The 23,088-nt window shown below is 46.6% G+C and overlaps 2 protein-coding genes across 4 annotated transcripts; both read right to left on the bottom strand.

Annotated features, from left to right (window-relative positions):
- Nucleotides 1–414: 414 nt before the first annotated feature.
- On the bottom strand, nucleotides 415–11,660 carry LOC129169933 (cytotoxic granule associated RNA binding protein TIA1-like). Of its 3 annotated transcripts, none has more exons than XM_054756918.1 (12): nucleotides 11,424–11,660; nucleotides 9,759–9,855; nucleotides 8,211–8,309; nucleotides 7,367–7,421; nucleotides 5,805–5,892; nucleotides 5,112–5,187; nucleotides 4,926–5,031; nucleotides 4,659–4,757; nucleotides 2,544–2,628; nucleotides 2,326–2,464; nucleotides 2,096–2,241; nucleotides 415–1,206 (listed from the first exon to the last, which is right to left on the bottom strand). In XM_054756918.1, exons 1-12 carry the CDS (start codon nucleotides 11,447–11,449, stop codon nucleotides 1,083–1,085), a joined length of 1,140 nt encoding a protein of 379 aa, XP_054612893.1. In that variant the 5' UTR covers nucleotides 11,450–11,660; the 3' UTR covers nucleotides 415–1,082. The 3 variants fall into 3 exon arrangements, with proteins under 3 accessions (XP_054612893.1, XP_054612891.1, XP_054612894.1); XM_054756916.1 differs by having other exon boundaries at nucleotides 9,750–9,855; nucleotides 11,424–11,659; XM_054756919.1 differs by lacking the exon at nucleotides 8,211–8,309 and having other exon boundaries at nucleotides 9,750–9,855.
- An 8,488-nt stretch (nucleotides 11,661–20,148) lies between these two features.
- Nucleotides 20,149–22,863, bottom strand: dtwd2 (DTW domain containing 2). The gene is made up of 6 exons (XM_054757268.1): nucleotides 22,603–22,863; nucleotides 22,332–22,422; nucleotides 22,099–22,193; nucleotides 21,810–22,011; nucleotides 21,515–21,643; nucleotides 20,149–20,411 (listed from the first exon to the last, which is right to left on the bottom strand). Exons 1-6 carry the CDS (start codon nucleotides 22,767–22,769, stop codon nucleotides 20,232–20,234), a joined length of 864 nt encoding a protein of 287 aa, XP_054613243.1. The 5' UTR covers nucleotides 22,770–22,863; the 3' UTR covers nucleotides 20,149–20,231.
- Nucleotides 22,864–23,088: the final 225 nt, after the last annotated feature.

Raw genomic sequence — 23,088 nt, forward strand, 5'->3', positions numbered from 1 at the left:
GATACAATTGAACAGACCGCTTGGTTATTTACAATAAGACTTCCAAATGATATTACAAAAAAAAAGGCGGAATGCCAAAAAAACCCCAAAACAAAACAAAAAGTACTTCAAATTTAGTGAACTTTTTTTTTTTTAAGTAGTTGTGCAATATTTGTCTGCCGGTAAGTAAGACAAGCGTGGCAGTATAGTCCCTGCGATTTAGTCCAGATATTGAAAATGTTTTAAAAAATAAAGTTGACAGTTGACAGCCACTCGATGCTTTATAAACAAACATAAAAAGGTCTTCATTTGTCACTGCAACATTTCTTTTCAAAGACAGCCCCCCCCCTTCCCAAAATGAAACAGCAAAAGAAAAAGGCAAACGCTCTTTGTACAGGTCAGCATTGTGACAAAAAAAAAAAGACAATTTGTCTATTTAACTGTTGCAAAAAAAAAAAAAAAAAAAAAAAAGCAAAAATGAAGAGTATAGTCCTTTGTGACTAAAGGGGGGGAGGGATGCTAGATGAAGTGGATTTGTGTGTAAACGCATTATCGGTCCATGCACACACGCACACACAGAAAGCGTCGACTGGACACGGTCCGTCAGCCGGGGGTCGGTGGCGCAGCGCTGAAATGTACTCCTTTTATTTGGAGATTTTTCAACTCAGTGATATCCTACATTTCACAGAATGACTCCACACCCTGAGAGCAGCCTTGGACTAAAAGTACAACCCACTGATTGGAAGAGGAAAACGAAGCTCAGGCCTTGTCGAGTGAACTCTTTGGCTCCTGCAAACAAAACCTGGTGATTCCAACACCATCTTTTCCTTTTTTTTTTGTTGGCTAAACTAAACTATCTGGACTTGTCATGTCATTTACATTTGGCCGGTGATGGGACACTTTGCAGATGTGGAGAGACGGGGGGGGGATGAGCGTAAAGCCCGGTACGCTAACGGTAATGTTCTCGACCAGCGTCCCTAAGGAGAGAATAATGTGTTGACAAAAGGAGAGCGCGAGCACACGTGTGGTGCTTCGCTCACCACCCCCCACCCCCAGCAGAGTGCCGTCCACGTGCCCCCCCCACCTCAAGAGGGAGGGGCTGATCAGTGGGTGTGGTAGCCTGCCTGGTTGGCCAGCACGGTGCCGTTGACCCCTTGCCCTGGCTCCACCATGCCCCCGTTGCTCACAGCGCCGACACCCGTCCATCCGGCGCCAGAAGGAAGAGGACTACATGTGAAAAGGGGGTGGGGCAGGATGAAGAGGGAGAGTGTGATGATAAAACACCCAACTCATAGAAAAAATCTGATTATATTCTCTCACATTTGTAATTTTTCTCTCTGTAAATTTTCCCTTTTTTTCCCTCTCAAGTATTCAAAATAAACATTTTTTTTTTAAATTGGATATAAAAAAAATACTGTAATTTAAAAAAAAAAAACTGATTTTATTCTCGCAAGTTTATAATTTTTTCTCAATATCTATTTTCTCCCCCTCTCTCAAATATTCTACAGTTTTACTTAAAAAAAAAAAAACGCTTAAAAAAAAAAGAAAATCAGATTTTATAAATGCAAATGTATGCAAATGTAAAGATTTTTTTTTTGTTTTAAGAAAAAAAAAACCTTTACAACCAACTCTTAAAAAATGATTTTATTCTTTCATAATTTTTCCGGATATCCCCCCATTTTTCTGTCAAATACACATTTTTATGAAAATATATGTATTACAAAAATCTAGAAAAACGTTCTCTTTGGAAGATTATAAAAAAATACTTTTCTCTGAAGTTTATAACTTTTTTCTAATAAAAAATACCCAACCCAACTTTTTCTTGATAAGAGAAAAACTTTATCTTTGAAAAAAAAAAATAAAAATGATAAATCTTGTGTATTAATCTTGCAAGAGCTTGTGCCAACCCTATCAATAACAGCGCCACCTAGTGGTGGGTGTGCGAGAAAAGTAACAGCACAGACAACGTAGTAGGGGTGCGTGTTTTGACACACTTACACCCTTTTGTGTGAAGTGGTCACATGACTGTAGCTGAGATCATCATTATACTGACAAACAACTTCTTAAAGCAGAGAGCTCAAGATGTGTTGTTAAAGCGCCTGACACACACACTTACTTGTAGCACTGCTGATCCCAGGTCTGCCCATAGACGCCATAGCTGGGCACCTGCCACCCATTGGGCACATACTGACCAATCTGCTGCGTGTTGCCATACCACTGCCCCCACTGGCTGTAGGGCTGCGCTGCGAAGCTCACCGTGTTCTGCTGACACAAGTGGCACCTATTTTAAGGCAGCGCGCGGCGGGATTTGATTGCACGTGGTGGCCGGGCCCTCCGGGTACGTACCTGAGGCATCTGCACCTGCTGTATGGGGCTGACCATGTCGGTGGTTTCTTTGCCCCAGTAGCACTTGACCACAAAGCCTTCCACCGACGTGGCGTTGACAGACACGATGGCGTGGGCGGCCGCCTCGTGGGAGTTGAACCTGCGGCCAGGAAACGACGATATCGAGTCAATGCGATGCGTCGCTGGTTCTGTCCCTAACCCCTGTCTTGCAATCTTACCTCACAAATGAGTAGCCTTTGTCAGGAAAAACGCGGATCTCCATGATTTGGCCAAAAGGCAAGAAGGTTTGTCTCATAATTTGCTCTGTGAAGGAGAAACTCAAAAGCGTTACCATTGAAGACAGTGTCTCCCATGGGACTGCAATCTATCTGTGGCAGACATATTAGTCTAATTTGCATAATAATATGCAAGCAAACCCGGAAGCAGGGGTGATACTTTCAATGTAAAAGCTTTGAAAATACGTGGAACCCAAGTTAGTGTCCATCACGGCTTATGCACATTTTTCGGTTAGCCCTAGAAGCCATAGAAATCCCGTGATGGTGCAATGCATTGTGGGCATGGTTTCCGCCCGTCTCATTTTCCATCCGTAAGACTTATTTGTGGTTCCAACAACAAAACAGACGCATCCAAACTTCCCGTAGCATGCTCGCGCCATCCTGAGTCAAACACAGCACACGTTTCCTCGCCAGCGCACTTCTGCCACGTGATGGCATTTTCTATATTAAAACAACAAGGTATATGTTTATTAGTTATAGAATGTTATTTACATTGACATATTTAGAAAATTGTGGTTGCAGCAGAATAATGTGTTGGTTTTGCTAGTTGATGGTTTTGTGTTTTTTTCCCCACCAAAACTTGGTAAACGTGATGTCAAATGTTCACTTGTCCATTCATTTGTCATTTGAAATTACATTTGCATTTTTTTTTGCATATAAAACTAGCATTATTGTCTATAAAATGTGTGTTGTTTTGGATGTCTGGAATAGATGAATTGGACTTACATTATTTTATATGGGAACATTTGCTTTGGTTTTAGTTCCTTTTTGGTTCAAGTCTGACCTTCTGGAAGATATTAATGACGCTAACCAAGGCTCCACTGTATTCTTAACATGTGGCACCAAAGCAATCATGTTGTACTGAGCAGCCAGGACCAAGGCACCGCTGTCCATATAAATGATGACTAAAAGGGATAAATGAACATTATAGGTTCCGTTCATCTGCACTGAATACGTGATTCTTGATGTGAGCGTTCCATAAGACACCATGTGGCTGTGCTGTTTTGCCGTGACTTATTTCTTCAGTTTAAGTGTTTCTCACCTCAATAACCCAAAATGGAGCCACAGGAAGTTGCAGGAGGCAGCATTTTGACAAACAAGCTGAAAAATGCTTTTGAATTGAATAAATAAGTCATGTCGAAACAGGAGGGTGGTGTTCGTGTGGTGTGCTCATGTCTTCAATGAAGGTAAAAGTAACCTTAAATGTTCATTTAGCCCTTTCATTCATCATTTATATGCATTTGGAGTTGTTTACTGATTGTAAAACTATAACTGTAAAACTATAAAAGACGTTCTGTATTCACATTTTTGTCTTTGTAGAATGGATGAATTGGATTTACATTATTTCTTATGGGGAAAAATGGATTCAGCTAGCGTTCGTTTCAGTCAGAGTCGGACCTTCTGGAAGGAATTGATGACGCTAACAAAAGGTTCCACTGTATTGTTAACATGTAGCACCAAATCTATCTGTGGCGGGCCGCCATGTTGTACTGAGCAGCCAGGACAGAGACGCAGCATTTTAAGATGACTGTACTGGGAAACACTAGTCTGATTCAAGGAAAAGTAATCAGCTGCAAATGAAGCACATTGTTACGCTCAAGAACTACCTTACTGGCATAGTGACACCTCACCACGCCACAGCAGTTAGCTACTAGCCGGCTAGCCACTAGCTTCACCACACACTAGCCAAAGGTAACACTACATATTGGAGCTATGTTTTTATTTTTGACGCTAGGTGTAGCGTTCCTTTCTATGTTGCTATGTGAAATCAAAGTTCCCAAAATATGACAAGTATGACATGTTACCATGAATGTACCTGTTACTACACGCTCACAGCATGGATGGAAAACCACTATAATTTGTTACAGCTTTTTGGAGGTGTTTTCATAGGTGTGTCCCATTATGTGCATTCATTAGCTGCCTCTTTTTACCCGTTTTTATATCTTTAGAAGGCACAGAAAAAAGAAAGACACGTGTTCATGTCTCATAAGGACTGTGTATGATGGGCAAAAAAAAAAAGTGCACTTCTCCTTCAAGGCCAAACGGTGCTGGCCTCACCTGTGAGACCCGCCGTGACCCCTCCGCAGTAGACGGTGCAGTTGCTGGGACTGGACTGGTTCACCACCTCGTCGAAAGACAGCTGCTTCGTGTTGCTCGCTATTGGACAAAAAACCCCAAAACAAACACAGCATGCATTTTCAATCAGCTGCAAAGACCATAAAATAACTAATATTTTGGAAACATTAACATATATTATGAAATCAAGAAAGGAAAGCACTAAAGAGCTTGCTGCATTTATTAGCATTCTATCATGACTCATCTTACTTTCATTGGTAGTTTTGGGTGTGGGCTTTCGTGTGGCCCAGTTGGTCCTGATCTGTCGCCCTCCCAGCCACTGGCCTCCCATCTGCTGGATGGCGTTCTCTGCGTCCTGAACACAGCCACAACTTGCGTCAAGTCAACTGGTTTCGTCTGGGTTTAGCACCTCAGCGGCGTTGGCGGCACGCTCACCCATTTGTTGAAGAAGGACACGAAGCCATAGCCTTTGGACTTGCCGGTGGCCATGTCTTTCACCACCCGACAATCGCTGCGAACAAACAAAGAGCTGTTATTGTAAATGTATAACATAAACGTAACAACAATGATGGCCTCTCCCACATCTAGAACAGCACAAACAGCTCCTTCTTGTAAGATTAAAAAAAAAAAAAAAAAAACAGCAAAAACCAGACAAAAAATCTCAAAGCTGAGATGCATTTTTTAAAATTGAAATTCTATTATATTGAATCCTTTCATTTTTCACTATGTGGCCCGCCGTGGAATGGACACCCCTGCTTTATAGTGTAACAAATACACAACCTCAAATATACGCTTCCTGTTTCCTTTTTCAGAAAATAAACAGGCTGTACCACGAGGGATCTATGACTGATACCACCTGCTGAAACTATTATGAGTGGACAAAACTGAACAGTACCACTCAAAGTTTGGATAACCTTCTGAAATGAAGTGCCTGGCAATGTAAGTGATTGAGTATTGTTAAGAAAACGCCTCCCTCAACACCTAATGCTCTCTGCAGCTGAGAATCTAAACACCTCCGGCCATTATGTTAAGGAAATTCTAAGTATTGCTTCTTCAGGAAACAAAGCAGAGCACTGAAAGACGCAGTAAGGTTAAAGTTACTCATCGGCGGGACGCGGACACACTTACGATATTTTCCCAAAAGGTCCAAAGGCGGCTTTTATGTCATCTGTGGTGATTTCAGGACTTAGGTCTCCGACAAAGACGTGGAAGTGACCTAAAGAACATTGAAGTGTGGTAAACATCCACAAAACAAACATACTGATACACTCCTGATCAAAATGTTAAGAGCAGTTGTAGGCTTCATCAGCTGATGAATCCATCCCCAAATGTGCTCCATTGGATTTAGATGAGGGGAACACGCGGGATGGTCCAAAAGAGTGAGCTTATTCCTCTTTGTGAAGTGCAGCGTGGTGCTGTTGAAAAAGCCAATCATTACCACACAGACGAGGGCCTTGGGTCACGAGGGATGCCGCCTGCGACATCTCCACACAGCCGGCTGCCGTTTGACGCCCCTGCACAACCTGAAGCTCCATTGTTCCATTGAAGGATCATGATGGTGAAAAACATCTCAGGTGGGATCTCCTTGTCATGCCAGTAACGCTGGAGGCCATCAGGACCGTCAAGCGAGCAGAAGACTTTCTTCCACCTTTCAATGTCCCATGTTTGGTGCTCTCCTGCAAATTCCAAACCTTGACGGAGACCAGGCCTTTGACGAGCTTTTTACTTCAATTAAAAACTTTTTTTTCCATTGTTTTTTCCCTCATATTACCATCATGTTATTCTTCTAAATGTACAACTTTTTCACCTTTTTGCTATTTTTTTTTATTTTCCAAATGTTCTAATTTTTTTTAAGTTTAATAAATTTCCTTTTGTAATATTTTGACTTTATTCACTTATTACAACTTTTTTTCCCAAAATGACAACTTTCATGTATTTTTTTTTGTTTTTCATATTATGACTTAAGAAAAAAAAATTATGATAAAAATAATACTTCAACTCTGCTATTAAAATGACATTATTTTTCTTCATAATATTAGAAGTTTATTCTCATACATTTGTGACTTTTTCTATTATGACTTGTTTCACATAATATTTTGACTTTTAAAAAGGTAATTTTGTGGCGTTGAAGGAGACAACGCCTTTGAAGAGCTTTTTCTTCTTAAAAGCCTTCTCTGGCAGATGGCGTCTGATGGTTATCGGACTGCACTCTGCACCAGTAACAACCTTCATTTGGGCCGAGGATGGTCCCGTGCCTTGGCGGACAGCCAATGGGATCCTCGGGCTCATTTTTTGGGGGGTCTACCACTTGACATTTTTTGTTTCATGAGCCTCAGGATGTTTGAAGAAGTCTTACTGCGTCCAAACTCAGCAGCAATGGTGCGCTGTGGACTAAAATAACCAACACAGCAGTTTTACGTCAATTAGAAGCTCTAAATGTCGGTTTTGGTTATTTTTCCAATTAACAGCCTAGCCCCACCTGACACTAAATCACATTCAAGCCACTTTTGCCTACATTTTTCTCAGTCAAAATGTTTTTTGTCTAACTCCCATTTTTTCTCTTCTTTGCATGTTGAAGCTCTACTTGGAAACTCCTTCAGATCCAACAGTGCTAAATGTTCACTCTTGCCATTTTTCAGCTGCTCTTAATGTTTAGATCAGGAACGTATTATTTATTGAACGAGACGTACTGCTGGTGTCCTTCTTTTGGCTGGTCGGCGTTGTGGCCCAGTTGACCTTGACTTCCTGCAAAGAGACACAACAAGCAAGACAGCACAGGTCAGACGTGAGCAAGGAGTATATTGTTATTGATTAGATGACTTGTGTCTCTCACGCACGCATGAACAAGCGCGCGCACACACACACACACACACACACACACACACCACTTTTACTTTCTAGCGTCTTCTGTTGGGCCAGTGATTTATCTAATGTTACCTAATTGGACAAACCTTTTTCTTTTACACTAAACACACAGTAAATGAAAATACAGAGGAGAATATTCAAGAAAAAAATATCAAGATTTCACCCTCATTAAATCAGGAAAAATGTCCAAATTTGGTGTAAAACTGAAGGAAGTAAGGTCCAAATAACAAGGGACTTACAAACAAGTGATTTTTACGAACTTGTTATACTCCTCAAATGGTCCTTCAATACCTGTTGAGGATAGAATATTTTGAATGGATTTTTCTAGAAGTCAAACTCTTGGGTGGCATCTATGTGGAAATAATGTTGTTACAAATAAAACGTACGGTAATGGTGATGAAAGTCAAGAACACACGCCAGCAAAGAGGCAAGAAGGGTGGGGTTGGGGGGGAGAAGAGCATCATCACATGACATTTAGCGCCTTCACCCAACGCAAATTCATAGCATAAAAAAAACACTTGTTCAACACATCACACATTTACACATCAAGCTCCAATTATTTCATTCAGCATTTTGTTTTCAGGGGGCTCTTTCAGGAAAACCCCGCCCACCCAACACCGGTCCGACTGGCCTCGCCCCTGGGGGGGGGGTGGAGATGGGACAGCTTACCTTACCCAGAATTTTCCGACCGTTCATAGCCGCAATGGTGGCCATGGCGTGTCTATGCTCATAGAATTCCACAAAGCAGTACGGATCGTGACCTGCTGTCTGGGGTGGGTGAGAGACACACACACACACACACACAAGAACATGTCAACTGGGGCGCCCACGCGCACTTTTCAACACGGCAGGGCAGGAAGATTGAGGCTGTGTGTCCAAAATCTGAATTACAAACAAAAAAACCTATAAATAAGTTACAACTATCTACAAATATTGACATTTAGTACCATATTTCCTCATATAGTAGCTGTGAATGGCTCATTTCTCAACTGCAAAGAGTAACAAGTGACCATTAGTGGTAAGAAGGGAATTCTTCACCTGTTCAAATGCATTTTTCTAATACAGTAGATCCTCGCTTTTTTGCCGCCAAAGATAAAAACACACCATGTAAGTGCACCACACGGAGGGAACGCCTACCCACTCATGTACATGCAAAACAATGCTATTTTTAGACTCATCTGAAACCCGCAAGGCATGCTGGGCAATTTTGCTGTTTGGGAAGTGTGCGCGTGGGCTTCCCAGCATGTCTTGCGGGTTATGAACTAGTGTACAATGGTATTATTTTGTATCTACAGTACATTAGTGTCTATTTCGATACCCACGTCCCGTGGGTTTCCCAGCATGCCCTACAGGTTATAAACTAGTGCACAATGGTATTATTTAGTATCTACATTAGCGTCTATATCAATACCAATGTCCTGTGGGCTTCCCAGCATGCTTTGCGTGTTATAAACTAGTGCACAATGGTATTATTTTGCATCTAGTGTGTAAGCGTCTATGTGCATTCCCGCATAGTCGGTGTGGTATAGTTATTTTTGGGTCCACCATGAGAGTGAGGGAGCCTTTTGGTATGATGACCTCCTGTTGGTGAGCATCGGTGCAAAAACACATCTTAAGCAAGTTGGAGTTTGCTACCGACTGCTCTCTGTGCAAGTTTGAACAATGTAGGGCGCATTAGATGGGTTTTCTACCAATAACCAGCCTAATTATGGATATTATCAGCACAAAATGGCGGGTTTTCCTCACCAAAAAGTGATATTTTTATAAAAAATTCACAAATATGCAGGCTTATAGTATGAATGCTGTAAATGCATTATACATGTATCATTACGCAATCTACATCCATTTTGTTGATACTTTTTCCATATCTTTTTTCCGACGTTACTTGTCCGTTTTTGCCCCGCTACACTCCCACAAACTCGACTATCACCTTTACAGATGCCATGCAAAAGGTCCGACATTTACTGTATTGGTCATAGTAAAGGTAATTATCGCCACCTATTGACCCGTTATTTTCTTCCAAAGTGGAAAAATTAAACCAGGGCACTGTGTCAATTCGAGGAGAGGCCACTATTGGAGAAATACGGTATTGGGCAGATGTTGCACTGTGGAAAAACAACAAATCTCTCCCTTTGAGCTCCAAATCTGATAATAAGCAAGACGAACGCTGACTTTTGAGTTTCTTTAAGAGCACGGAAGTTGACTCACTGAACTCACATCCACGATCATTTTACAGCTCTTGCAGGGTCCGATCTGGCCAAACAGCTCCAGGATGAGCGCTTCCGTCACATCCCGCGACAGGTTCCCCACGTACCTGTGCACAAAGACGCAAGAAAAGCAAATTTACCACCACAAAAATAAAAGCACGAGGGAGAAGAACTTGTCTTAAATGAAAATGTTCAATTACAGTGGTGCCTCTGTTAACGTCTGCCCTGGTTAGTGCGTTTTCCAGTTAATGTCAAAAATTTTTGCCTTTGCTTGCATTTGCCCGCTTGTTTAGCATCCAAAATGCCATCCGGTTCGTTTACGCCATCATTAGAGCAACAGCATTTGTTACTATCAGATTTGCTGCACTAGAGAGAGATATACGCCGTAACAAAACACATGGACCGCACAAAAGAGAAAAGTGATGGGTGCGAGACCTCCGAATTTTACGGGCATTTTTCCGTCTATTAGAAGCTCTAAATGTCTCCCAAAAAGGCTTAGACTACTCAAATCTGGCCTTGATTAATCAAAGATTCATAAAAACACTGATTATGATTTGTTAAAATCCAATAAAGGCACATTTAGATTTTTTTTTTTTTAGCATCTGGTGCATATTAGACATGGTCGTCTTTGAACACCACTAGGCTTAGACTTCTCAAATCTGAACGGGATTCATCAAAGATTCATAAAAAACAAGTTTGTGAATTGTGAAACCTTTATTCTATTTGTGAAAATGCAATAAAAAGGTACATATCTCTACGTTTTCAACCTTTAACCCATATTAGACTTGGTCCACTCTGAAAACCTCTAGGTTTAGACTTTTCAAATCTAGACTGGATTAATCTACAGACCCCAAAGATTCATAAAAACACAGTTTATGATTTGTGAAACCTTCACCAGTTTGCGACATTAATGACGTTAAGCAAGCCACCACTGCAATATAAGTGATGCAGACGGAAGGACAACAATAGAGAGATGAAGCTCCAGTCAGAAAACAACATTTCAAGACCGTTAGGCTAAATAATCCAGCATCTAATGTGAGTCAAAGCTGACTTTGGTTTACCTTACTACTAATTTAAAAATAGCACCATGCTAATCTAAACCAGGAAATACGGCCAACGATAGCATTGGTTACCCTTCTGTTATGTAAACTACTTATCTAGCGGGGTGCTCGTATATTATCTATATTTAAAGACGACAAGCACGTTTATGGGCCTAATGCTCGATTTTCAGGACTTAATTGCTCGCCAAAGCCTTGTGCGGAAAGGAGCCATTTCCGTGTTTTGCTGCTCATTAGCAACCCTCGTTCGCAGCACATAGTAAAAACATATTACGTTTGCTCTCACGTCTCATTCGGCTCGCTTCAGTAATGACAAAAACAAGAATTTTTTCATTCAAAATCAGGAAAACCACTTGGGAATTTTCTAGAATTAGCTTGCTAGCATACAACACTAGCTTGATGGTTGATGTGCACGAATTAGCCGAACTGGAAATGCACTTATTTCAACGCTTCATTTATACAACAATATAAGTACATTTACACCAAATCGGGTATATTTCATAGGTAATCTTTTGGGGGAGATTGAGAGTGTTTATAGTCGAGTGCGGCCATGCTAACGTGCTGCAGGTTACGTGAGCGATACAAGCGGTTGAAGCTAGCAGCAAACAAACACTCACAGGGTTTTGGGCTGGTCATCGTCCATCCTGGTTGAACGTGCTGGCCGAGAACGAGTCGCAACCGCGGGGTGCTAATCCACGACCGTCGCGGGCAGCTGCCTGTGACACCGACCGCTTGTTTTTTTTTTTTTGTGGCGCAGTATGAATCGATACGCCGTCGCCGTCGCCGCCGCGGAGGGAAGCTCCAGAGCGAACAATGGGCAACCGACAAAGATGGCGGAGCGGCCGCGACTGATGCCAAAAGCGCATGCGCGACACAGCAGCACGGGGGGGCTTTAGTGGTCCCCAACCAGAGGGTCGCGGGAGAAAAAACTACATTAAAAAACGTTGTCACTGGTGAGGGGCGGATCGATACGAAAATATCGATATTTCCCATACCAGCTCTTCATGCGCTAAAATCGATTCTCAAATCAAAATATCGATAATTTTGATACTTCAGTCATTTGCGCTCATGTTTGTCTGAAACGTTTGTCTGTTGAAACGATGACCGGTCATGAACGGAGCCATGTGTGAATTGTGGGATAAGAGGGGGGACAAAAAAAAAAGACCAGACAAGGACAACAGCAACAACAACAATTGTGACAACAAGAACAGAACAACAGAAACATACAGAACTACATCAGCAAATAAATGTCTGTGACAACTATAAAGATGAACAAGGACATAAGGACAAAGGACAAAACAATATCAACAACCACAATGACAACGCTGTCAATGACAATCACACATAATAGTAGTAATGAAATGATGAACTATGATAGTGATCACAATGACAATACTGCATTGAAACAGTCACACATAATAGTAGTCATGAAATGATGAACTATGATAGTGATCACAATGACAATACTGCATTGAAACAGTCACACATAATTGTAGTAATGAAATGATTAGCTATGATAGTGAACAGAATGATAATTACTGTAATGCACATCATTGTAAAAAAAAACTATAGTCATACTGCTGATATCACCGTCGCTGTAATAAAACCAACAACATAATAACACCCTGGTTAACTCAGTGAGTAATGTGGGGAAGTACGTATGTACTGTGAGTGTGCATATGTACAGGTATCTCTGTATGTGGGGAAGACTTTATATATATAAAGGTGCAAGAATGTGTGGGCGTGTAATTGTCACTGAGAATGCATGAAAGGAAAGGGGCCGCCTTCCACCTCCCAGAGAACCTCGCCCCAAATAGCCAGGCCGAGCCCCCGCCGCCAGAAGGCCACCAGGGCCACAGGGGCAGGCAGCACAAAGATCAGTGCCCCAAGAGCCAGCCCAGAGAGCCCTCCCCACCGGGAAGACCAGCAAGGGGCCAAAGAGAGGTAATCACAGCCAAAGACAGGGCGCCGGCGGGCCGGAGGACAGCCAACCCCTGAGACCAGCGAGAGATCACACCCCACAAAGGCAGACGAGTACCGGGAGCCACAAACCGGCAGGCCCAGGGACGCCCCCACAACCGGAAAGAAGCCCGCCCACGCCAGGAGTGCCAATGCCCCCCCACCGCCACCCCCAGGGAGCGGAGCCCGGCCCGCCCCGGGCCAACCCCCGCCCGACCCCCGACACAGGGCCGCCCCGCCCAGGGATGCAGGAGGCACACCTTCCACCCACCCGGCGGAGGCACAGGTGGCAGAGATGTATCACCCGGCACCTGACCCCACGGAGCGAACCCCTGTATGCCCCCCCCCCCCCCCCCCAAAAAAAAAAATAACTAAAATAAATAAATAAATAAAAATACACACACACACGCATGCACATACACACTCCTACGCACCCACGCGCGCACACACACACACGGACACACACATGCGCGCGCGCACACACACACACAGTGGTCGACTGCCCGACACCCGGAAGCCTCGCCCTATCCCCCGTTGGTAACCCAAGGAGCAGCGGAGCCGGGGACCCCAGGGTTCCAGACATACAATCCAGAACCCAGGCGCGGAGAGCTCTGACCGCCGGGGAGCAGCAAGACACCAGGCCACACCCTCCCAACGGTAGGACGCCGCCAGCAAGGCAGACAGAGGAGTCAGCGAGGAGGAAACCGGGAAAATGAGCAAGCGGGCGGGAAAACAGGCAAGCAGCCAGGCGAACCACCACACAGCGCCAACCGACACCCGCGGGACAGCAAACCCCGGAGAGCACCGCACCCCAAGCCGCAGGCAGGCCAAGCACCAGAGCTGAGAAGGCGACCCCACCAGCCACCAAAAGCCAGACCAGCCACATGCCACCAGAGCCTGACAGCGCACCACCCGCACACCGGAGCCCCACCCCCGACAAGCCCGCAGACAGACCGGGGGAGGCGAGGACACAGACAACGGCCCAGCAGAGCACAAAGAGCAGCGGCAACAAAAGCCCAAGCGCCCGGCAGAGCATGACCCCCACAGCGGGCCCGGCCCCAGGGCACACATCCCCCCCACCCCCACCCCGCCACCCAGGCCCACAGTACCCGCAAGCATGACCAAGCCCCAACCCACCAGTCGGCCCGGCGCCCCAGCAGCCGCCGCAGCGCAGCAACCACAAGCCCCCGCGGCGGCACACGGGCCACCCGCAGCACCGGCACCGCCCCTCGGAGACAGCCAAACCCGCCCCAAGAGCGCAGAGGCGCCCGCGGCATGCGTCAGTCCAGGGGAAGCACCGCCCGCCCGGCGCAAGCCCCGGCATCAACAGGCCCCAGAGTGCCACCCCAGACAAAGGCAGGCGAACCAGACAAAGGCATCCCACAAGGCAGGCCACCCCAGGTGAGCCACCGCGACGGTCAGGTCCCTGGCCACACCCCCGACCTGGCACAGGCACGGGGCACCCCAATCCAGCCCGCCCCACCCGTGTATGTGATATGGTGTGATTGTGTCTATTATGCAATTAAAAAATAATAAATAAATAAAATAAAATAAAAGAGGACAGCTATTAAGAGATGGTCTCCCTGAGGGGTGTATCTGTGTGCATGTATATTATAGGGGTGTATGTGGATGATAGCTAATAATGCAATTAAAATCGGGGGACAGCTGCCGCTCGGAGGACCCCTCACCTGACCAGCCCCCCCAAACCCTAAGTGTCTACTGTGCAATTAAAATTGGGGGGGCAACAGGTCAGTGGCACAGCAGGGGCAAAGGAGCCCCGCAAGGCAGCTCCCCAACCCGACCGTAGGCCACCCCCCAAAGTCCTATACTGTATGTATGTGAGGTGGTGCAGTGGAACAGGAAGGATGGGGGCCCCATACCCCAATGCCGCCCAAACTGAGCAGGGGGGGACCAAGGACACATGACCGACCGGCCACCCACCACAGCCCAGGCTCGGGCGAGCCACAGGCTGCAGGACACACCACAGACCCTACCCGGCCCACCCAACCCCCCAGAGGCGATACCTCCAGCGCCCCCCAACACCGCAGCCCCACCGGAGGTAGAGTCCACAGCGCCACCCACAAACCGCCAAACACCACGGACCAGCCACACGACCCAAGGCAGATCCGACCGCCGCACGCGCCCCGCGCATACCACCACGGCTGGCAAGGGAGCAACACTACAGCGACCACAAGAGCACCGGACCCCACATAGAGCGGAGCACGGCCACACCCACGAAGCACGCAAGCCAGAGGCACCAGGGAGAGACAGTGAAGCAAGCACTGCACGACAGGGCCCACAAGAGGAGCGACCCCCCGCCCGGCGCCTAAGCAGATGCCCCCGCCCGCCCAGCCCCACTCCACCCCCCGCCCATCCACCAACACGCCGAGGGAGACAACCACCAGCCAGGAAGCAGAGCAGGCGCCCAGCACCCGCAGGATGCAGCACCCCGCCCTCCCACCACCCTGGAGGTCAACCAACGCCGTACCCTGGACGGCCCCCCCGGCCCCGCCCCCGCCCCATCACCCGACCCGGTTTTACTTTATTGTTTTACTTTATTGTTTAAAATACCATTTTGTCCTGTTTTTTCTGTTGTTGTATATATATATATATATATATATATATATATATATATACAGTATATACTTGTTGTACTGTATATACTTCAAGGTTTAAAATAAATTACTTACATTATTATTTCTATTAAATTTTAAATTACATCATTTACAATTATTTTTTTAATTTTAATTTACTCTATTTAATTTTAATGAATTGATATAATTTTTATCCATCCATCCATCCATCTTCTACCGCTTATCCGAGATCGGGTCGCGGGGGCAACAGCCTAAGCAGGGAGGCCCAGATCTTCCTCTCCCCGGCCACTTCGTCCAGCTCCTCCCGGCAGATCCCGAGTCGTTCCCAGGCCAGTTGGGAAACATAGTCTCTCCAACGTGTCCTGGGTCTTCCCCGAGGCCTTCTACCGGTCGGACTTGTCCTGAACACCTCCCCAGGGAGGCGTCCGGGAGGCATCCTGACCAGATGCCCAAGCCACCTCATCTGGCTCCTCTCAATGCGGAGGAGCAGCGGTTCTACTCCGAGTCTCTCCCGGATGACAGTGCTTCTCACCCTATCTCTAAGGGAGAGCCCAGCCACCCTACGGAGAAAACTCATTTCGGCCGCTTGTACCCGCGATCTTGTCCTTTCGGTCATTACCCAAAGCTCATGACCATAGGTGAGGGTAGGAACGTAGATCGACCAGTAAATTGAGAGCTTTGCCTTTTGGCTTAGCTCTCTCTTCACCACAACAGACCGATGTAGAGTCTGCATCACTGCAGACGCCGCACCCATTCGCTTATCGATCTCGCGTTCCATCCTTCCCTCACTCGTGAATAAGACCCCAAGGTACCTAAACTCCTCCACTTGGGGCAGGATCTCATCCCCGACCTGGAGATGGCATTCCACCCTTTTCCGGGCGAGAACCATAGACTCGGACTCGGAGGTGCTGATTCTCATCCCGGCTGCTTCGGACTCGGCTGCGAACCGATCCAGTGAAAGTTGAAGTTCACGGCTTGATGAAGCCAGCAGGACCACATCATCTGCAAAAAGCAGAGACTCAATCCTGCAGCCACCAAACCGGAACCCCTCACCGCCCTGGCTGCGCCTAGAAATTCTGTCCATAAAAATAATGAACAGAATTGGTGACAAAGGGCAGCCCTGGCGGAGTCCAACCCTCACTGGAAACGGGTCCGACTTACTGCCGGCAATGCGAACCAAACTCTGACACCGGTCATACAGGGAACGAACAGCTTGAATTAGCTGGTCCGATACCCCATACTCCCGGAGTACTCCCCACAAAATTCCTCGAGGAACACGGTCGAATGCCTTCTCCAAGTCCACAAAACACATGTAGACTGGTTGGGCAAACTCCCATGCACCCTCAAGGACCCTGCTGAGAGTGTTGAGCTGGTCCACAGTTCCACGACCAGGACGAAAACCACACTGCTCCTCCTGAATCCGAGATTCAACTATCCGGCGGATCCTCCTCTGCAGAACCCCTGAATATACCTTACCAGGGAGGCTGAGGAGTGTGATTCCACGATAGTTGGAACACACCCTCCGGTCCCCCTTCTTAAAAAGGGGAACCACCACCCCGGTCTGCCAATCCAGAGGTACTGCCCCCGATGTCCACGCGATGCTGCAGAGTCGTGTCAACCAAGACATGCCTACAGCATCCATTGCCTTAAGGAACTCTGGGCGGATCTCATCCACCCCCGGGGCCCTGCCACCGAGGAGCTTTTTGACAACCTCAGCAACCTCAGCCCCAGAGATAGGAGAGCCCACCGTGGAGTCCCCAGGCTCTGCTTCCTCATCAGAAGACGTGTCGGTGGGATTGAGGAGGTCTTCGAAGTATTCTTTCCACCGATCCACAACATCCCGAGTCGAGGTCAGCAGCACACCATCCCCACCATACACGGTGTTGACTGTGCACTGCTTCCCCCTCCTGAGACGCCGAATGGTGGTCCAGAATCTCTTCGAAGCCGCCCGGAAGTCGTTCTCCATGGCTTCTCCGAACTCCTCCCATGTCCGAGTTTTTGCCTCAGCGACTGCCAGAGCCGCAGACCGCTTGGCCTGCCGATACCTGTCAGCTGCTTCTGGAGTCACATGAGCCAAAAAGGTCCGATAGGACTCCTTCTTCATCTTGACGGCATCCCTCACCACTGGTGTCCACCAACGGGTTCTGGGATTACCGCCACGACAGGCACCAACCACCGTACGGCCACAGCTCCGATCAGCTGCCTCGACAATAGAGGCACGGAACATGGCCCATTCAGACTCAATGTCCGCCACCTCCCTCGGAACATGGTCGAAGCTCTCCCGGAGGTGGGAGTTGAAACTCCTTCTGACAGGGGACTCTGCCAGTCGTTCCCAGCAGACCCTCACAATACGTTTGGGCCTGCCAGGTCTGACCGGCATCCCCCCCCACCATCGGAGCCAACTTACCACCAGGTGGTGATCAGTTGACAGCTCCGCCCCTCTCTTAAACCGAGTGTCCAAAACATATGGCCGCAAGTCCGATGATACGACCACAAAGTCAATCATGGAAGTGCGGCCTAGGGTGTCCTGGTGCCAAGTGCACATGTGGACACCCTTATGCTTGAACATTGTGTTTGTTATCGACAATCTGTGACGAGCACAGAAGTCCAATAACAAAGCACCGCTCGGGTTCAGATCAGGGGGGCCGTTCCTCCCAATCACGCCTCTCCAGGTCTCACTGTCGCTGCCAACGTGAGCATTGAAGTCCCCCAGCAGAACAAGGGAATCGCCTGAGGGAGCACTCTCCAGTACTTCCTCTAGAGACTCCAAAAAAGGTGGGTATTCTGAACTGCTGTTTGGCGCATAAGCACAAACAACAGTCAGGACCCGTCCCCCCGCTCGAAGGCGGAGGGAAACTACCTCCTCGTTCACCGGGTTAAACTCCAACATGCCGGCCACAAGCTGGGGCGCAACAAGAATTGCCACCCCTGCCCGTCGCCTCTCACTGCTGGCAACGCCAGAGTGGAACAAGGTCCAACCCCTCTCAAGAGGACTGGTTCCAGAGCCCTTGCTGTGCGTTGAGGTGAGTCCGACTATATCTAGCCGGAACTTCTCAACCTCATGCACCAGCTCAGGCTCTTTCCCTACCAGAGAGGTGACATTCCATGTCCCTAGAGCTAGTTTCTGTAGCTGAGGATTGAACCGCCAAGGTCCCCGCCTTCGGCTGTCACCCAGCTCACTCTGCACCCGACCCCTTTGGCCCCTCCCATGAGTGGTGAGCTCATTGGAGGGGGGACCCATGTCGTCTCTTCGGGCTGTGCCCGGCCGGGCCCCATGGGCGTAGGCCCGACCACCAGACGCTCGCCATCGTGCCCCTCCTCCAGGCCTGGCTCCAGAGGGGGGCCCCGGTGACCCGCGTCCGGGCAAGGGAAAACGTGGTCCAATGTTTTTTGTCATCATAGAGGTCTATTGAGCTACTCTTTGTCTGATCCCTCACCTAGGACCTGTTCGTCGTGGGTGACCCTACCAGGGGCATAGAAACCCCTGACAACTTAGCTCCTAGGATCATCGGGACACGCAAACTCCTCCACCACGATAAGGTGGTAGCTCAGGGAGGAGATAATTTTTATTATTTTAAGAATTTATTTTTAATTGACAATGTATTTGAATCAATACATTATCTTAGCAATCGTTTTTTGTTCATATCTATGCTATGAAATACACAACTTAAAAAAAAAAAAAAGACCAGACACATTAGGTGAATTTGCACGAAGTATCGATATCGGATCGATATTGCTGACCCCAGCCTGAAATTTACTCTGTATCAGATCAGAAACAAAATCAGTGGTATTACTAGTTGTCATTGGCGCTGCTGAAGAAAGATCTCTGGCTGAAGAGGAGTCAAGAAAGCAAAATTTTTAAGTACGGTAGTAAAGCGTCTGTGTAGGCTCTCAGTCGTACAGGAGTTGTCCATCGAGGAAAAGGCTTCTTGAGACGTCATCTGTACTTCTGTGTAGAAGGTGTCGGACGTTTCGCTCCTCATCCGAAGAGCTTCGTCAGCAAACTAATAAGTGCTGGTAGCTTAGGCCTTAAATACAGTAAGAGTGGGCGGAATTGGAGTGCCAACACCCTCCTCCTATTGGTTCGTTACACTAAGCCTGGGCGGAGCAGTGGTATAATCCTATCCTGTTATTCACACCTACGATAAAAGGGAAGTGTCGCTCCCTGAATTGGGTATGAACGACTCTGATACTGGCTTGTTAGCATCTATTGTTCTGGCTCGGCCCTGCCTTCACCTCATTTGCAAGACTAAGAGCTGTGGGTTTTGGTCTCAGTAACCTGCTGAACACAGGGTCCAAATTAAACCTCAAACCACCATTCCGGTTCAATGATGGGTTCTGTTGTTTGACAAAAATAGCTTCCTTTACTCCTCTTTCAAACCATCTGTTTTCTTTGGCCAAAATCTTTACCTCGCTGTCCTGAAAAGAGTGATTGGTAGCTTTCAGGTGTAGATGTAACATCAGAAGTACAGATGACGTCTCAAGAAGCCTTTTCCTCGTACGGTAGTAAAATAATAAAATAATTGAAATAAATATTATATTATATATTATAATCTTATTTCCTGTTTTTTGTTTCAAATATAGCAGCATGCATATTAGTATTTCATGTATCATTAGTGGGCTGACTTGTGGTGGGAGTGTTTTGAAACACAGGCTACGGTATACATATTCTGTACTATACTCATTATTTTGTTCCAAAATGTGCTGTATGTTTTTATGTTTAACCTCATCGTGTATTCCTAAGGTGCGGCAGTGAGAACAAACAGGAAAGTGTTCAACTGCTATTAAAATAGGATTTATTTTCTTTAAATAAAACGTCAACCCTGAAAGAAAACACGTGTCCATTCAGCTTAATATTCCTTCATTTTGTCCTCATCTCAGCAGACAGTTGTGGTCCGTAACGAGCTTCTCCAGCCTCTTGATCTTGCGCTTGTTCTTGGGCATGGTTTTGTCGTACATGCCGTTCCTCAGGAGGTGCTCCTTGCTGTGGTGGACCTGAGCGCCGTGCTCCAACTGGAAGGCGCACAAGGCTTTCAGGGGCCTCAGCAGGACCTGCACCGACAAACGGGGAAGGAATGAGTTTGCTTTGCAACACGGGCAGTATAAACAATTGCAGATTCTGTTAACTGTGTAAAATTGTTGGTGAATTAGCGTCCTGAGCCAAAAATAGCACACACTACCACTTCTTAACCAGAACCTGTGGGCTGTACGTAAGCTGTCTGTCCCCTGCTGTTCCATTTATCATGAGAAAAAAAAAATGTAGTACTGTATTCTACATTGGCCACTAGGTGTCGCTGCTCGGTGAGACAGGCACTAGACTCCACACTTAGGTTCCCTAGGAACACATTTACTGTAACACTGCTCGAGCAGGACATTTATTTATGTCTTACATGGCTTATTGATTCTTACTCTGTCTACTGTATTGGGTAATACGGGTGTAAAGCCATTTAAAGCCACAAGGAAGTACGTTGTCCAAAAAAAAAAACAACAAGGAATTGCTAACGTGGGAGTCTATGATATCTTATTTATGTCTTATATGTCTTACGTTCTCTTATTATGTCTACTGTATTGAGTCATAGAAGTTACTATAGGGGTGTTATTTCATGTCTTGAGGGCTCTGATCATGTTAAAAAGCATATTTGGAATGCTGGAAACAGGTTTTCTATGTCTAATATGCCTTATTTCTCTTATTATGTCTACTATATTGGGTAATAGGAGTGGTGACTATAGGAGTGTTATTTAATGTCTTGAGGGCTCTAATCATGCTAAAACAGCATATTTAGAAGGTGGTAAACAGTTTTCTATGTCTAATATGTCTTAAGTTCTCTTATTATGTCTACTGTATTGGGTAATAGAGGTCACTCTAGGGGTGTTATTTCATGTCTTGAGGGCTCTAATCATCTTAAAAGACATATTTAGAAGCTTGTAAACAGGTTTTCTATGCCATAACTATGCAAATCAAATCAGAAATTCACTAGAGTGGTCAGGTCTGAAACCAATACAGAAACGCTGCCACTCAGTCCAATAGATAATAACGAACCCTAACAAAGTTATTGACACACTAATAACAATCAATTAAAGAGACCCTCTGCTGGTTTAGTACAAGCATCACCTTGTTGATAGGACCCAGAGAACCATCATATGTCACATGATACCTCTTGGAAGACGTCATTGTGCTCCAGGATGGACAAAGCCACGGCAGCGCACTCCAGTGTGGACAGACAGATGTTGGAGGGCTGAGTTCGGATCACATACTGGCTGGATAGAGTCCTGCTGAGCTGCACCTGATTGACACAAACACTCCACACTCAATGCTCAGGTTATGCGTTTGCAGACCACGCACTTGGCGACTTATATGTGATATGCTAGAGGTTGAAGACACACACACACACACGCACACACACGCACGCGCGCACACACACACACACACACACACACACACACACACACCTGCTTGGGGAGGTGCAGCATACTGTTTTTGAGGAAAATGTTCTTGGCCTGGCTCCAGGTGCCGTCGATGATGATGATGTTGTGAGGCGCGGCGCCCTCATCTTCCTGGAGCTGCACCAGCTCCTCCAGGTTCTGGGACTGGGGGCCCGGGTACAGAATGAGCGTCCGGCTGTCCCGGCATATGTCTGCCAGCTCTGGATTCCTGAGAGAACGACAAAAAACTGTAAACAAAGAAAGAACCTGAAACGACTGTGCAATATGTGAGCGATAAGGACACATGGCCGCTTACTTGACGTCATTAAAGCGCCTTCCCACAATGACGTTGCACTTTGCCGGGGGTAAGCATGCAGCCAGAAGAGGCACTGTGCGTAGAACTCTGCTCTCCTGAAAGCAATGCAGATATTATGATAGTAGTAATCAGAACAGCTTTTCATGACCGGTTGTTGTGCTAGTCCAGATAATGTATGCTGAGTAAAATGATTTATGCAAGCAAATAATGAAATAACAGCGGGCAGGACTCACCTCAGCAGGGTGCTGCACGATGTAGAGACATGTGGACACCTCCAGGGGTTGTGTCGGGAGAAAGGGACAAAGACACACCTTCTGAGGGCGTCTACAACATGGGAGGAAAGTTGAAGACCTGTCATTGCCCCCATCTTTTTGCTCATGAAAGACATGAATGGTCCCCCTCGTTAAAACAATGTTTAGGGAAGGGGGGTACACAGATGTCGTCCGTGTGTTGCATGTCTGTCCATTCGCGTAACCTACCTACCCTAGCATTAGCTTAGCTTACCGGCACCGTAAACACGTCGGTCTTCTCTCGCTAACCTCGACCGGAAGCGCAGCCAAGTCGCCGAAAGCGTCGTCTAAGCGTCCGTCGTCAGACGAATCGTCCAAAGTGTCTGGTATATCACCTTTAAGGGGGACAGAAGAGGAACAAGGACCGGAGACACGGTCCATTGCTAGCTAGCTTAGCTCATAGGGCTTAGCTAACAACAAGAGCCACGCTGCTTAGCAAGCGCGCTGTGATGTGGACATAGATATACACCAACTAGACAGACTGTGACGCTGTCTGACTCGTTTTCTCACAAGTCAGTCTTTTATTTTTCACTTGTATGTGTTGATACATGTCATGTTATAAAATGTGACGCTTGGCTGCTGTCATTCAGACTGTTACAAGCAACGCAAGTTTACATTTCTATATCTTTTACACTTACATCTACAGCCTTGTGCCCAGACAAAGATAAAGCTCTTTATGATTGTCATCATAGAATGCATC

The sequence above is a fragment of the Dunckerocampus dactyliophorus genome, chromosome 17 (assembly GCF_027744805.1).
Source record: "Dunckerocampus dactyliophorus isolate RoL2022-P2 chromosome 17, RoL_Ddac_1.1, whole genome shotgun sequence".
Lineage (NCBI taxonomy): Eukaryota > Metazoa > Chordata > Actinopteri > Syngnathiformes > Syngnathidae > Dunckerocampus > Dunckerocampus dactyliophorus.